Source organism: Gavia stellata, chromosome 12, assembly GCF_030936135.1.
Source record: "Gavia stellata isolate bGavSte3 chromosome 12, bGavSte3.hap2, whole genome shotgun sequence".
Taxonomy (NCBI): Eukaryota; Metazoa; Chordata; class Aves; order Gaviiformes; family Gaviidae; genus Gavia; species Gavia stellata.
The window spans coordinates 3,565,128-3,577,860 of NC_082605.1; the positions used below are offsets into that span (position 1 = coordinate 3,565,128).

The 12,733-nt window shown below is 37.0% G+C and overlaps 1 protein-coding gene across 1 annotated transcript in view; it reads right to left on the minus strand.

The window, feature by feature from the left end:
• The window catches only part of SYN2 (synapsin II), a 185,932-nt gene that overhangs the window by 26,908 nt on the left and 146,291 nt on the right, over positions 1 to 12,733 (minus strand). The window contains exon 9 of the mRNA XM_059823221.1: positions 8,411 to 8,513. Coding sequence (XP_059679204.1) covers positions 8,411 to 8,513 — 103 coding nt within the window. The remainder of the gene's footprint in view (positions 1 to 8,410; positions 8,514 to 12,733) is intronic.

The following is a 12,733-nucleotide window of genomic DNA, read 5'->3' on the forward strand; positions in this document are numbered from 1 at the left end:
AAAGGAAATGGGATGGGATTAATAAAGGAGCCAGGGCAAGTGTAAGATATCAGTAATTGCAAAGGGATCATCATGTTTGAAGGAGAAACTACTCTGCCTGCCATTGTGCAGACATAGTTCTCCATTACATAATATGTTTACCACCAAAGGATTAAGAAAGATCTCTTGCTTAGAGCTTTGTGAAGACCCAGCCCAAATGGTGCTGGGAGAAAGACAGAGTTGTGGAGGTGAAAGGAAGGGCAAAGGTAAAGAACCCTGTTGATAGAGTGGAAGCAAAAGGTGTTTGTCAGCATGCAGAAACACAGAGGAACATGAAGGAACAGACAGAGGGCTTGCAAGCCAGAAGTGCCCAAGGAGTCAGACAGAATAATGATACATGGATTTCATATGGAAAAAGGCCTACGAATGACAGGAGAAGATACGATAATTGGTAAGTGCAGAGGGAGGAGGAAGTAATTTCATTGCGCATCAGGGTAATTTTGAAGGTCCATGCTTGAGAGTGTGAGGACTGAGAAAAAAACATTTACTTTGGTCTGTGAATAAGAGAAGCTGGATTGTGTCGTTGCTATGTTATGAATGTGTTATTCTTCTGTGTTGTTTTTGTGGGAGCTGGATGTCTCCAATTGTGGTGAAAATTTTGACTGTAAAAGCAGAGGCTGATACAGATTTTAATTTAAGAGTTCTAAGTATGGGGAAAGTAATTGACATTAAGAAAAACTAATAGTGTGAGGAGGTCATTTAAGACTGAACGGGACGTAAGAAGAGATGGTGTGATTTCTGAGAAGTAAGGGAGTGACTGGATATGAAGTAATCACGGGGCTTTCCCTGAGGTCTCTATAGCAGATGCAGGAATAATTTGTAATTGGAAATGTAACCACACCTGAGAAGTCGGTAGGGGATAGTACAGCAGAAAATCAGTGGTGACTGCTAGGAAATTTTTACAGTCCCTCCTCTAGTGGGTGAATAACAACATTTGCGGAAAAAGTAAGAACAGCTGGGAAAGTGAATCAAGCGTTCCTAAACGAAGGATCCAGTGCCTACAGACAAATGTATATGGTCTTGGTTTAATCTGGAATGAAAACAAACCAAGCAAATGATTTCTATGTCCAATCAAAATCAACGGATGAAGCTGAATTTGTATGTTGCAAACCCATGCAAACGTAGTAGATAAAAAATAAAGTGTAAAAATATATAGAAAATGCAGTTAATATATCTGAGAAAAATTCAAGCACTTTGAAGAGAATATGTGGAAGAGATTGGTTTAATCTACAAAATGACAATTAATTTAACATCCCAATGAATTTTAGCTGTATTCACCCCCTTATTAATAAATTATGGTTCATTATGAACAAAAGAAAACATTGAGATGGTCACATATAAGAAGTGCTATTGTTGCTAATTTTAAATTTAAAAAGTTACAGGTACTTTGACAGCAGATACAGTAAACATAAATATTATGTGAAAAAAATATTAGTGAATAATTGTTCTTAGGATGGAAACCAAAATATTTGTTATTCATGCAGATCAATAATTATTGCTCCATTCAAATGAAAACTAGTGTCCTAGCAAAACAAATTTGCCCCATTCATTAACTATGTCACTAGATACACTTCATTTTCTTTTCTGTCTATAAGAACAGCTGATGTCATTATTTCTGGAACGGTGTCTGGAAAATTTCAGTGGATTAAATCTATTACTTCCAAAATATAAAAAAAGGCCCCGGAAGAGTTAATTGAATAAACTGAATTTTTTCTATCACATGAAGCACACATATGAAGGAATATATTAATGAATTCATCACTATGCATCAGAAACGTGGAAAAATCTTTATTACAAAGGCTGTTTTTTCTAGAATTGTATCTTCTTCACCATTTCTTATTAAGTTATATTAAGTCCTATTAGGAATAAATAAGTTATAGTAAGTCCTATTTAGGAAATATAGGAATGCTCCTTGTTTTGGAAATACGAAACTTCACAGACAGATGTGGTCTTAATTATAACTTAGTTATAGCACCAAAAGAGTAATTTTAGACTCCTAAATGTTTGAAATTTCTTATAGTACCAGATCATAAATTATGAGAGGCTTCTGACTTTATCAACTATTACAGCTAGATTCAGTTCTCTTACTAACCTGAAGAGAGGATATTCTTTAATGGATGGAAAGCCACTTACGTATGTAAAAAAATCATGGCCGTTATTATTTGCCACCCCTGCACATATTTATATGCCAAATCACCCAATTTAGAGATAAAGTTATGTTTTTTAAAAATCTTTGTATTATAGGAGATATTGGCAGACGTGGTAAGAAATAAAACTTCTGCCTCTCTTTTTTCCTTCAGGATAGGGTCCTGAGCAACTGTGACGTTAGCCATGCCGTGAGAGGAAAGTTGGGCTAGGTGACCTCCGGAGGTCCCTGCCAATCTAAATATGTCTATGATTTGTGATACACCACTGACAAGGATATTATCGAATATTTCTCACAGAATATATTTTCACATCTTTGTCTAGTCTTTGGTGCTGAATTTTGGAACTGTATATGATTACGATAGACGAATAAGTAAGCTTAGGTCCTGAGCGCTTGGAAGTACAATATTAGAGGCTTGTGCTCATTAAACTTGTGCCCTGGTCAGTGACATAGCTCTGTCTGAACTATAAATCGAACAGTATAGCTAGCTTTTCCTAGAAAGCACAACTTTAAGTAAAATTGTGGACAAATACTGCATGAGGTACAGGTTTCTTCTGCCTTTGCTCCCTTCTGATGTATTCCTTCATGTGCTTTAGCCAATCTTATTCAGGACACTGAATATGGGGATACAGAAGTCTATAAAAGACAGCATGCTTAGTGCTGGTGCTGTACCACTACACCTTACACAGTAGATACACTCTGGAGTTGGTGGTATATTTCCTAGTAGTTTGAGAGACTGCAGCACCTTCAGAAATGGTGTCTATTACACCAAGACTTTAAAAAAAAAATCAAATTGTTTCTTAATTTCTTATATTGGCTTACAATGGCTGAAAATATTCTTTATGAAACCCAAACGGTTTGCATCTTTCTAGGTCATAAACCACTTGGAAGCAAATTTTAATATGGCTTAGGGTAAAAATAAGCGAGTAGAAATAAGACACCTGCAGCAGCCACCCACCCATTCAATTTTGAGCAAAATTTGGGAGACTGCCTGTGAGGCCACTTTAAAGGATTCTGTTACATTTGTTCTCTTTTACTGCATTCATCATCGTGATACGAGGTTTTGTTTAGTTTCCCAGAGGTTTGGTTTTCCAAGAATGAATCATGAAAGATAATATTCAGTGGAGTCAGAAACATGAACAATGCTCAAGTATCTGTTCCTTCTAGTATTAAAACTACAGAAGTAGTAATTTAAAAAGGGAAAGATTAAAAGTCCTTCTCCTATTTAAGAAGTTAAAGTTTAATGGACCTTAACTTGATGTCTTATTAGCAAGAATTGGTGAAACAGTTAAAAAGCTGTATGTTGCAATGATGTGTTAATAAAATTCTTGTTTTTACAGCTTGTCTCTGGCATAATGATGCTTGGCAGCTGAGTATTCCAACTGAGGTGAAACGAACAGACCCTAAATGAATAGCTAAGATTGTTACAGAGAATAATAACTTGTCCTTCCTCCTGATCAACCGGACAACCCTTCCTTTTACCTAAGTGATTCTTTAATTAGTTCATTGCTCCCTGGTAGGAGTTTGGAGATAGTTCTTTGGAGTATAGCAGCAAAAAACAAGAAGAACCACAAGGTTCTTCTAGAGAAGGTAATTTCTTCCAGGGAACAACTTTTAGAAAACCATGTTCTTTTAAAAGTCAAAGTTACCTCTTACAGCCCCCATCTAAGAGAACTGTAGAGAGCTTGTAGCTTCCCAGAAAAACAGAGCTTCTATTGTGCTTGAATAATATTATGACTTCAGTATTTTGTCCTGCCTGTCTTCAGACAAATTGGTCTGGATTTTTTTCCTGGGGATGCATAAGGTATCCCTCAACTGCAGAGCAAGAAGACACAAATGGACATCCTTCAAAATTCTCCTGGGAGTAGCATTTATAGCAGTGTGGAAAGATGAATGATACACTAAAAATATATCCTTTTTATAATGTTTGGGAAATAATAGTAGTATTGGCTTCAGCTTGTTCAAATCTCTAGGGTGGCTACAGAAATATGAAGATACTGATGCACAAACTAGCACTGAGGGACCAACCCAAAACTACAAAATGGACCCAAATCTAGCACCCAAAGCTATAAAATGTGAGAAGCTGTACTTACACTGCAATTTTTTGGGTTTTTATTACATTGCAACCTACTTGGTCAAAGGAACATGCACATTGCACGAGGGAGACATTTACAAGGAGCTAACAGTAATAAAGATCTGTATATTTATTTCATAATAAGGTTTACGTAGGCAGAAATTAAGTGTCTAGAACTATACTTCAGCATCACTAAACATCCTTAATTTTTTTTTCTTTCATTTTAGTTCTCTAATCATTCCATATTATTCCTGAACAGTCATTACTCTACTTACACAGCAAGCACACTTTGCGTAACTTGAATGGCCATGAGGCTTTAAAATAAGTTATTTAAAAATTCTTGGCCTTTTAACCAAATATACATAGAAGAGAAACTATTAGAGAAACTAAAACAGAAAAAAAAAGTATGTTTACCCTTCTTGAAGAAGTGAGGCATGATGACTGGATCTAACATTAAGAACCAACACATTCTTACCTGCAACGTAAGCGTACCGTACTAGATCATAGATAAAGAATCACTTTACAGTGGTGTTTTTTAAGAAGTACAGCTAGAACATTAGGTTCATGAGAGACAATGTTGTACTGATTCTCTAATATCAGCCACTGGTACAATTTGTTGCTCCATGGTTTTGGGGAATAAAAGAAAGCAGAATGTTAAACCAAGGAATGACAAAATGACCATCACAAAGCAGTTGAATGGCTACAAGACTAAAATAATAAAATTATTGGTATAGGATAAAAAAGGAAAGGACAGTATGAAATTAATTAATAACCCTCCAGAAATAGTCATATAAAAAGTCATTTACATGGTAGAGTTTCTAACATTAGTTTAGAATGGATTTTTGTAAGCAGATGAGTTGTTACATGTAATACTTAAACACTGTGGGTATTTTAAAACTATTGTCTTGGATTATGCATGTCCTAAAGCTCTTGTTGGAACATATTTGTCAAAATATGTATTATGTACTAAGTAGTTATTCCTGTAAAATGCTGCTCTCCTAACCTTATTACAGAAAATCCCTCTGAAGTTAATTTCTGTCTAGAACGCTGAGTATATGAAGGATCCTTTAGTAGAATTCTACCCTAATTCACATTCACTCTGAAGCTGGACGACATATATGTATGCTTTCCTATTGGTGCTTACACTGACTGAATGTTCAAACTGAAAAATCAGGAAGAACATATCTGCGTACATTAGTTCATACATGAGGAAGTTCGTATGTTTCTTGTCAGATCATATCTGCAGAATTAAAGCATCAGTAATACAGAAACATAGAGTTTTGTAGTAGGTGTAGCAGTCACCATGAAAACATGAGAGCAGAGGTTTCAGTATGGGACTACAACTGGACTGAAAACCCAGTATTTACGGACTGATTGTCCTGCTCGGCTACTGGTCCTTGATTGCAGCATGCACATGCTAGCTTTAATAACACATTTATTTTCCTGTGTTGAAAGTACACAAAAGGCAAAAATTTTTCCTATACTGGTGCAGACGGTCTTCTACTCTTCATTGTATGATAGAATTATAGTGCAATAACTGTTAAAATTATACTGTAATAACTGTTGATGTAAGCTGGCTTTTTAGAAGCAAATGATCGTAAGTTTTACAGATGTTCTGTTGGATGTGAACTTTGCAAACAATTCTACATTTCAATGTCTTATCCAGATTCTAAATATTCTTGCTGATGAGCATTACCATCTTCCAAACAATTCAACTGATTCTGTAGAACAGCAAGAATTATCACGCTTCTATCCACTCTTTCTTTTAATTGCAACATCTATTATGTACACTACTTAAAATGCTCTATAAACCCAGTTCCTGATGTATCCCGCAGCTCTCAGAATTCTGTTTGCTTAAAAGTATGCCTGCGTCTGGCATGGAAAATCAGGGCACTTGTTCAGAAGCAGGAAGTGAGGTATTCTGTTGGCCCATTACATAATTTGCACTGGCTATTTCATTTTCGGAAAACTGCTCCCCCGTCTCCTCCTACCCCACAGACCTCCCAGGCCTGAGGCAGGAATTACTTTGTGTACCTGACTTCAGCGGAAGCTGATGATGCTTGCTGGCTTTGCTCAAAAATTTGAAAAACTGTGCAATATCAAAAAAATGTGGAAACAGTTGAGTTCAGTGAAGGAAAGTGAAGTGCATTTAGTCCGTCAGGCATTTGCTAACTGAGGAACGCAACAGAAGTGTCAACTGTTAAAATAAGGAGACATCCTTCGCTTCCATTGGAAGCGGAAAAGGCGCAACTATATTTGTACATAAAGAGCAGGATGAGAAGAAAGTAGGGAACAAAAGAGATCGGCAGGAGGGACTAAGTAGTGTGGGTCGATGCTGATAATTTCTCAGACTAGCTTTAGCTACAGTGTAGAAGAACCAACATTGGTTTATGTCTGAAACCTCTAGTTCTTACAAGAATATCCTTGTTAAATGCAATCCTACTCCAGTTTTGGATCTTTTTGCATGCAGTCTTTCAGTTTTTAACTACTATCTTATAAGGCAAGGTAAGTAAGCTCTTATGTCTTAAAATAGCATACGTTTCTTTATTTTATAGTTTAAATTGTGGGGTCAAAATTTATTGGATGAAAGCCAGCCAAATCAGCAGGAACTATCTCAAATGTAATGAATTTAGATAAATGGGTGTGTGTGGAAAATGCTGAGACCCATCCTCTGAGACGTTTAGGGGCTATAGGAACTGCAGAGTATCCTACAAAGCTTTAAATGGCACATGGAGGCTGCCAAAGCCCAGCTGCTGGAGAGGAGCTTACTTCTGAGCAGAAGTCAATACCTTCCCAGTAAGCAGAAGTGTCTGGGAGACACCTGTGGCTCCAGCCAAGCTGTGAAGTAGCACACACAACAAATCTCATGTTCAGGAATTTCCTCTATATTGTATCATCAGAAGTCAGAGTAGTCTGTTTTCAGAAAGAGGAAAATACTTCTTTTTCTCTCTTTCAAATCTGAGCCAGATTTCTTTGGGTCAAGCATTACAGAACTAACAGGAACTTTGGGGTGCAGTGGAGGGGAAAGACCGCACTACATGAAGGAGTAAGAGAGGAGGTTTAGTATTGAATCCTATATTTTATGCTACAGTGAATTTTGATACAATAAGACACAGTAAGTTCTGATTTGGTCAGGCAGACTAAGGAAACAGGATTTCTTGAAATCTTCCTCAGCATCTCAGCAGGGAGTGATTAATTCTGTTTGTTTTACCAAAGGTTTAATGCTGCAAGCTGCTCAATCCTTTAAAATACTGTTGATCGATTTGGGAATTATTAGCAATTGCAACAATGATAAATAAATTTGTGAAAGTAGAAGAGAAGAAAATACATAGAGCTGTTTAACACTGACAAAACAAAGATTTTTACTTCTACAAAGCTTTTCTGTTATAAATGGATACAAATAACTAGAAAGGGTCAATCCATAATCTCCAGATTACTCTCATGGTTTAGAAAAAATACTCTTACTTTCACTTTAGCAAGTATCAACCTCTTTTGGAGTGGGAAGATTCTGAAGATCCTTGCCCATCTCCTGAATAAAATTCTAAGAACATGGAAGATACTGAAGAAATCCTGAATTGTGTGATAGGCAAGTGATGATCTCTTGTTTTATGGCTAGAAAAAGTTATATTTATCCATGATAAGGTAAATGAAAAACTTAAACTTTTCAAAATTGTCTACAGCAGAAACCTCTGATTCATAAGGAATCAGATCTTAAAGGTAATATTTAGGCTAGAAAAAAGCAAAGTTGTTTCCACTTCATTCTTAATTTCCCTTTCCATGTAAAGGTATAATTTTGCTGGGGTTCCCTTGGGATAGCGCTATCTATAAACCTTCCAGGAAAAACTGGTAAGCCTGCTCAGGAAAGAAATCATAAGGGTTGGGAAAATGTGACATCCACATTTGGTTTTGTTTTGTAGTTTGTGTACATTTCCTCAAACACTAAAAGACATTACCATATATATGGTTACATTTTCCAGCAAGTGTTGCCACTAACTTGGACATGTGGTTTTGTATCATGATTTAAACGTTGCTCAAAAATACACAGCCTTTCCTGAAACACAAATAAGCCAATGCCCAACTATCACAAACGTTCCTTACTTGGGTGTTCGTAGTATATAAAAGCATATATTGAAAGGAGTAGGATTGCTTACCTCGAAAATATAATCCTTTCCATCCTTTCCATGTACAGCTTTAACAGCACAGATGTCCAAACCACCAAATATTTCAGAACAGGTGTCAACCCAAAGCTTGTACCTGTTTCATAAAAATAATTTTTTCTGTGAGTATCTCCTCAGGCTCCTGTTTTTCTAAAGGCTTAACCTAATAATGTATTTTATATAACGTTTGCTCTAAATTCAGAATTTTCACTATATTGTCAGTTTTACTGAATTTGTATTTCCCAGAATAGTAGCTTAGAGATTCTGGCCCGATTACTCTACTTTTCCCAGTAGAATCCAGAAAAGCTGTGGCTCTGTATCCTGACCTAGTATGCTGGATTCTGTCCCAGTTTATACAGGTCCAAACACGTGTCTGCTGAAAACTGTGAGTAACCTGAAGATAAGATATGCTGAAACAGAAATAACATTTAGCTATATCCCATCCTGCATTTCCAGTGCCCTTATGCTAGTACAGCTTGCTAGTTGTGGCTGTACGTTATGTGAGAACTCCGCAGAAGGAGGATTTATCATCTGACCAGTTTTTGTGGCTTCGGTGATGCCAGTTGGTTTTAGAAAGTACAGAACAGGGCTTCTGTTTTCCTGTGAAATACAAACTTGTGCATCTATGCACAGATTCAAACGTGACAATCCTCTTGCCTATTACGCTTGGTAGTGTACTTAATTATGGATAGGGTTTATTCTTTTATCAGGAAAACTAGAATGAGAGTCTCCGTCTTAAATTACGGACCCAACCGTATTCCAAACTAGCAATGATAGCTTTATACGTACATCACCAAACAAGGCAAAAGAAAAATCAAGACAAAACAACCCTTAAGATGAAGCAAGAGAAACAGACGTATGACACTACGTAAAAGTTACGTAGCGTGCAGACATGGATAATGTTCTTCATGTAGGGCTCTAGACAACTACAGTAATATTTGACAGAAATTTAAAGAATTCTGAGGAATTCTACAACTCCTAAAAGAAAGGCTAGTGTTTCATACAGTATTGAACATAAGAACTCCTCCATTTCACTTCTAACCTCATGGTAAGAAACAGGGACTGAGGAATGGACAGTTTACCCATTCTACATGCAGTAATATGAATTATTTTTCTTGCCTGAAGAGCTTTATCCATCCTATGAATAGAGAGATTATCTGACTAACAAGGGAATGAAGTGGGACTTAGTAGAAAGAGAGCGAGGCAATTCCTGTGATCAAGTACAGAACTGTTAGTGACATAACAGGGAGGAGCCACAATACTTTGCTGGGAGCGTTCTGAAGTGATTGTAAGCTGTGTGTCCTTGCTCAATGGCAAGGCTTGACTGGCAGGACACAAAATAGCATAGAGAACTTCCATTAACTGATAGCGTAGCTGTGCACGGGCACCCGTAGGTGATGATAGGATCTTGGAAGGTTATATAGGCAGATATCACAGTTCCACCAACTGAAGGACATGTTTTGCTTAAAAAAACCCCCAGTTTTAAGGCAACCATTTATCATAAACTTTTTTCTCTTTCATTGGCTAGCATTTGAGTATAAGTGAGAGCTATTTCCTTTTACAGACCCACTCCTGCTCTCTCCTGATCCAGCCTTTGAGCCATGATGATAGATTTGCCACATCATAGTGTTTTCCATTGCAAAAAAATTGATGTAATAAACATAGCATTTGACTGCACTGTAGGATCAAAGGAAACTCGTTGCTGGGCTGATAGTCTTATTCATACATAAATATCCCCAGTAATAGCATCATTTCCAAGCAAACTTATTAGGTCACATTCTTTATATTTTCTTATACCAAGTCTGTTCCAGTGGAAAAGTTTTTCTTTTAAGCAGAACACAAAGAAATTGATACAACTGTTTGAAAAAATCCTGATGGTGGTATTTTAGCCATGAAAATAATTTTTTTTTCCTCTGAGAAACATGTTTTTTTTCCAAAATGAGAGGTTTTTTTGGATGCCTGACAATTTCAACATTTGTAGATGCACTGACTGACTGGACTGCTTGCATGCACTTGCTTATAAATAACATTTTTTTGCTGTAAAATACCAACATGTATCTTAGAAAGTCATGAGGACAGCAAAACTTGTCTTTAACAGTAAATATCTGGACTTTATAAGAAAAAAAAATGAAGAAGTTTTCTTTAAAATACCAAAACATCAATCAGATCTATGAAAGCATTTTTAATAGTCTATCTTCTGCCAACAAACACAGAGCTGGAAAAACACAGTTACATTTGGAAAGAGAGGTCTTGGATGGACTAGCCTGTAGTGTTTTAAACTCCAGGCTTGCACAGTAGGTTTGACAAGAGGTCATGGTTCTTATTTTCCCAGAGCCAATATAGCGTGCAGCAGCCTTAGAACTGACAGATAATAAAGTATTGTTCCTCACGTGTCTGACATGAAGTATCTGGTGTGCCAGATGAGGTGTGCACAGTTAGCATAGGTCTCTATTCTTCTGGTCCTACCTGGGGAGCAGTGCCTCTCTGAAATAGAGGGGTCAATAAGAATGCGTAACATTGAAACATGCTTGTTCTCTGCCTCGTCGTTGTCCTTTCCTGTGCCACACTCTTCTTTCCTTTCTAAATTTCTAGACTAAGATTTGTATTCAGTCAACAATGTCAATTCAGACAGTGCTTTTAAAACACTTCTTCCTAATTCATGAGATGCATTATAAATGAAATGCACGTGCATCAGATTTGATTGCTTCTGGTATGCTGTTCAACTACTTCAACTCTTCAGAAAACTTCAATTTTCCCTTCTCTTCCTTGCTCTGCTTTGTGCACTTCAGTGGGTAACCAAACAAAAAGCGGGGCTACGTGATACATACCCTTCTGTTATGAGAAAACATCCATCATTTCGATGCTTTTGTCTTCATCAGCATAAAAGAAGTTTTATTTTGTTGGCTACTGTATTTTAAATGGGAAAATACCTCTTATGCTCTAATTATCTTTCATTCAAAAATGGAAGCACAAGCAAAGCACATAGAGCATTTATAGTCAGGTAGCTAGGCAAGGTTAGCACTTCATACTTATTACGCATACTTGATATTGTTTAGTTTTCCCTACGACAAAACTAAAGTGCCTGTGTTTTTACAGAGGAATAGCTCATGGACTGTAATTATACACACTAAAGCACACTCTTTCTTTTCCCTCTCAGTGAAGGCATAACCTCACTTTCTAAAGGAAGGTGGGAGGGGAATGAGAAAGAGAAAATAATGCGGCTCCACTCCATTCCCAGAGGGGAGATCAGTGAGGACACAGTCTAGACAGGGGCTGGACAGCAGGGAGTTGTAATTCCCGTCTTATTTGTTTTCACCTTTCTCAGGGCAGGCAATGGTTCAGTTCCTGTGTCTCCCTCAGCTCATAAGAGGGACCAAGTTGTAGGTTCCAGACTTTAAAAAAAAAACAAAACCAAAACAAAAAAAAAAAACCACACCACCAGAAAAGACTACTGTTGAACTTTAAAACACCTTTTAAATTACACTTTTATTGTACAGACTTTTTCAGCTTCCACTGGTAGCAACCTTTGGAGAAGCTGAACGAAAGAAAATCCATACCCATCAAAAAGCCTCACAGATTATTTTGCAGGGAAAAGAGGTCTATATGTTGTGGAGGGACCTGGAGCAAATGAGCAGTACTGAGAGAAGAGTCCTGCCAATAAAAGATCTGAGCTTCAAAATGGTACTGCAAGGAGAACGTGTTTGGCTGGGTTGCAAAAAGTATCCAGCCTAAGGATGGGAGAGAAAGAGAAAAGCACAGTAAACCCATGTACAGAGCTGGAATGATGACACAAGGGAAATAAGCTTCAGTATATCCCAGCGTCTGGGTAAAAAGCCTCACAGTGCAGTTTAGTGGAAATTTCAAAAATGAAAAATAAGCAATTTGGCAGGACTGAAAGTAGGAAAGAGAAATATGATTTAAATAGGCAAAGACCAGATTGCTTGGTTATAATAGATGATGTAGACGGAGAAAAGTTTAAACCACTGTGGCATGGGGTAAGACTGTTAGGTAGAAGAGGGCAAATAAACCAGAGGAAATGATTGACAGGTTGAATCTCAAAAATGGAATTTTCTGAGGGAATTCCAGTAGTTTTCTAGGTGCAGGTGTGGATGTGGGAACCCAAGGGTGCATGTAAGCACCTAAAGCTAGTACTTAGTTTGAGTAGTTAACTCTGAGACAAGTCATACGGAAACTCTTGGCTTATGTTTTTCATCTCATTAAAAGATTTTTTTCCAAAATGAAAGGGAGACATGCATTTACTGTGAATTGCATATCAACGATGTAATTTAAAAAAAAATAATTTAAAATAAAATTCCA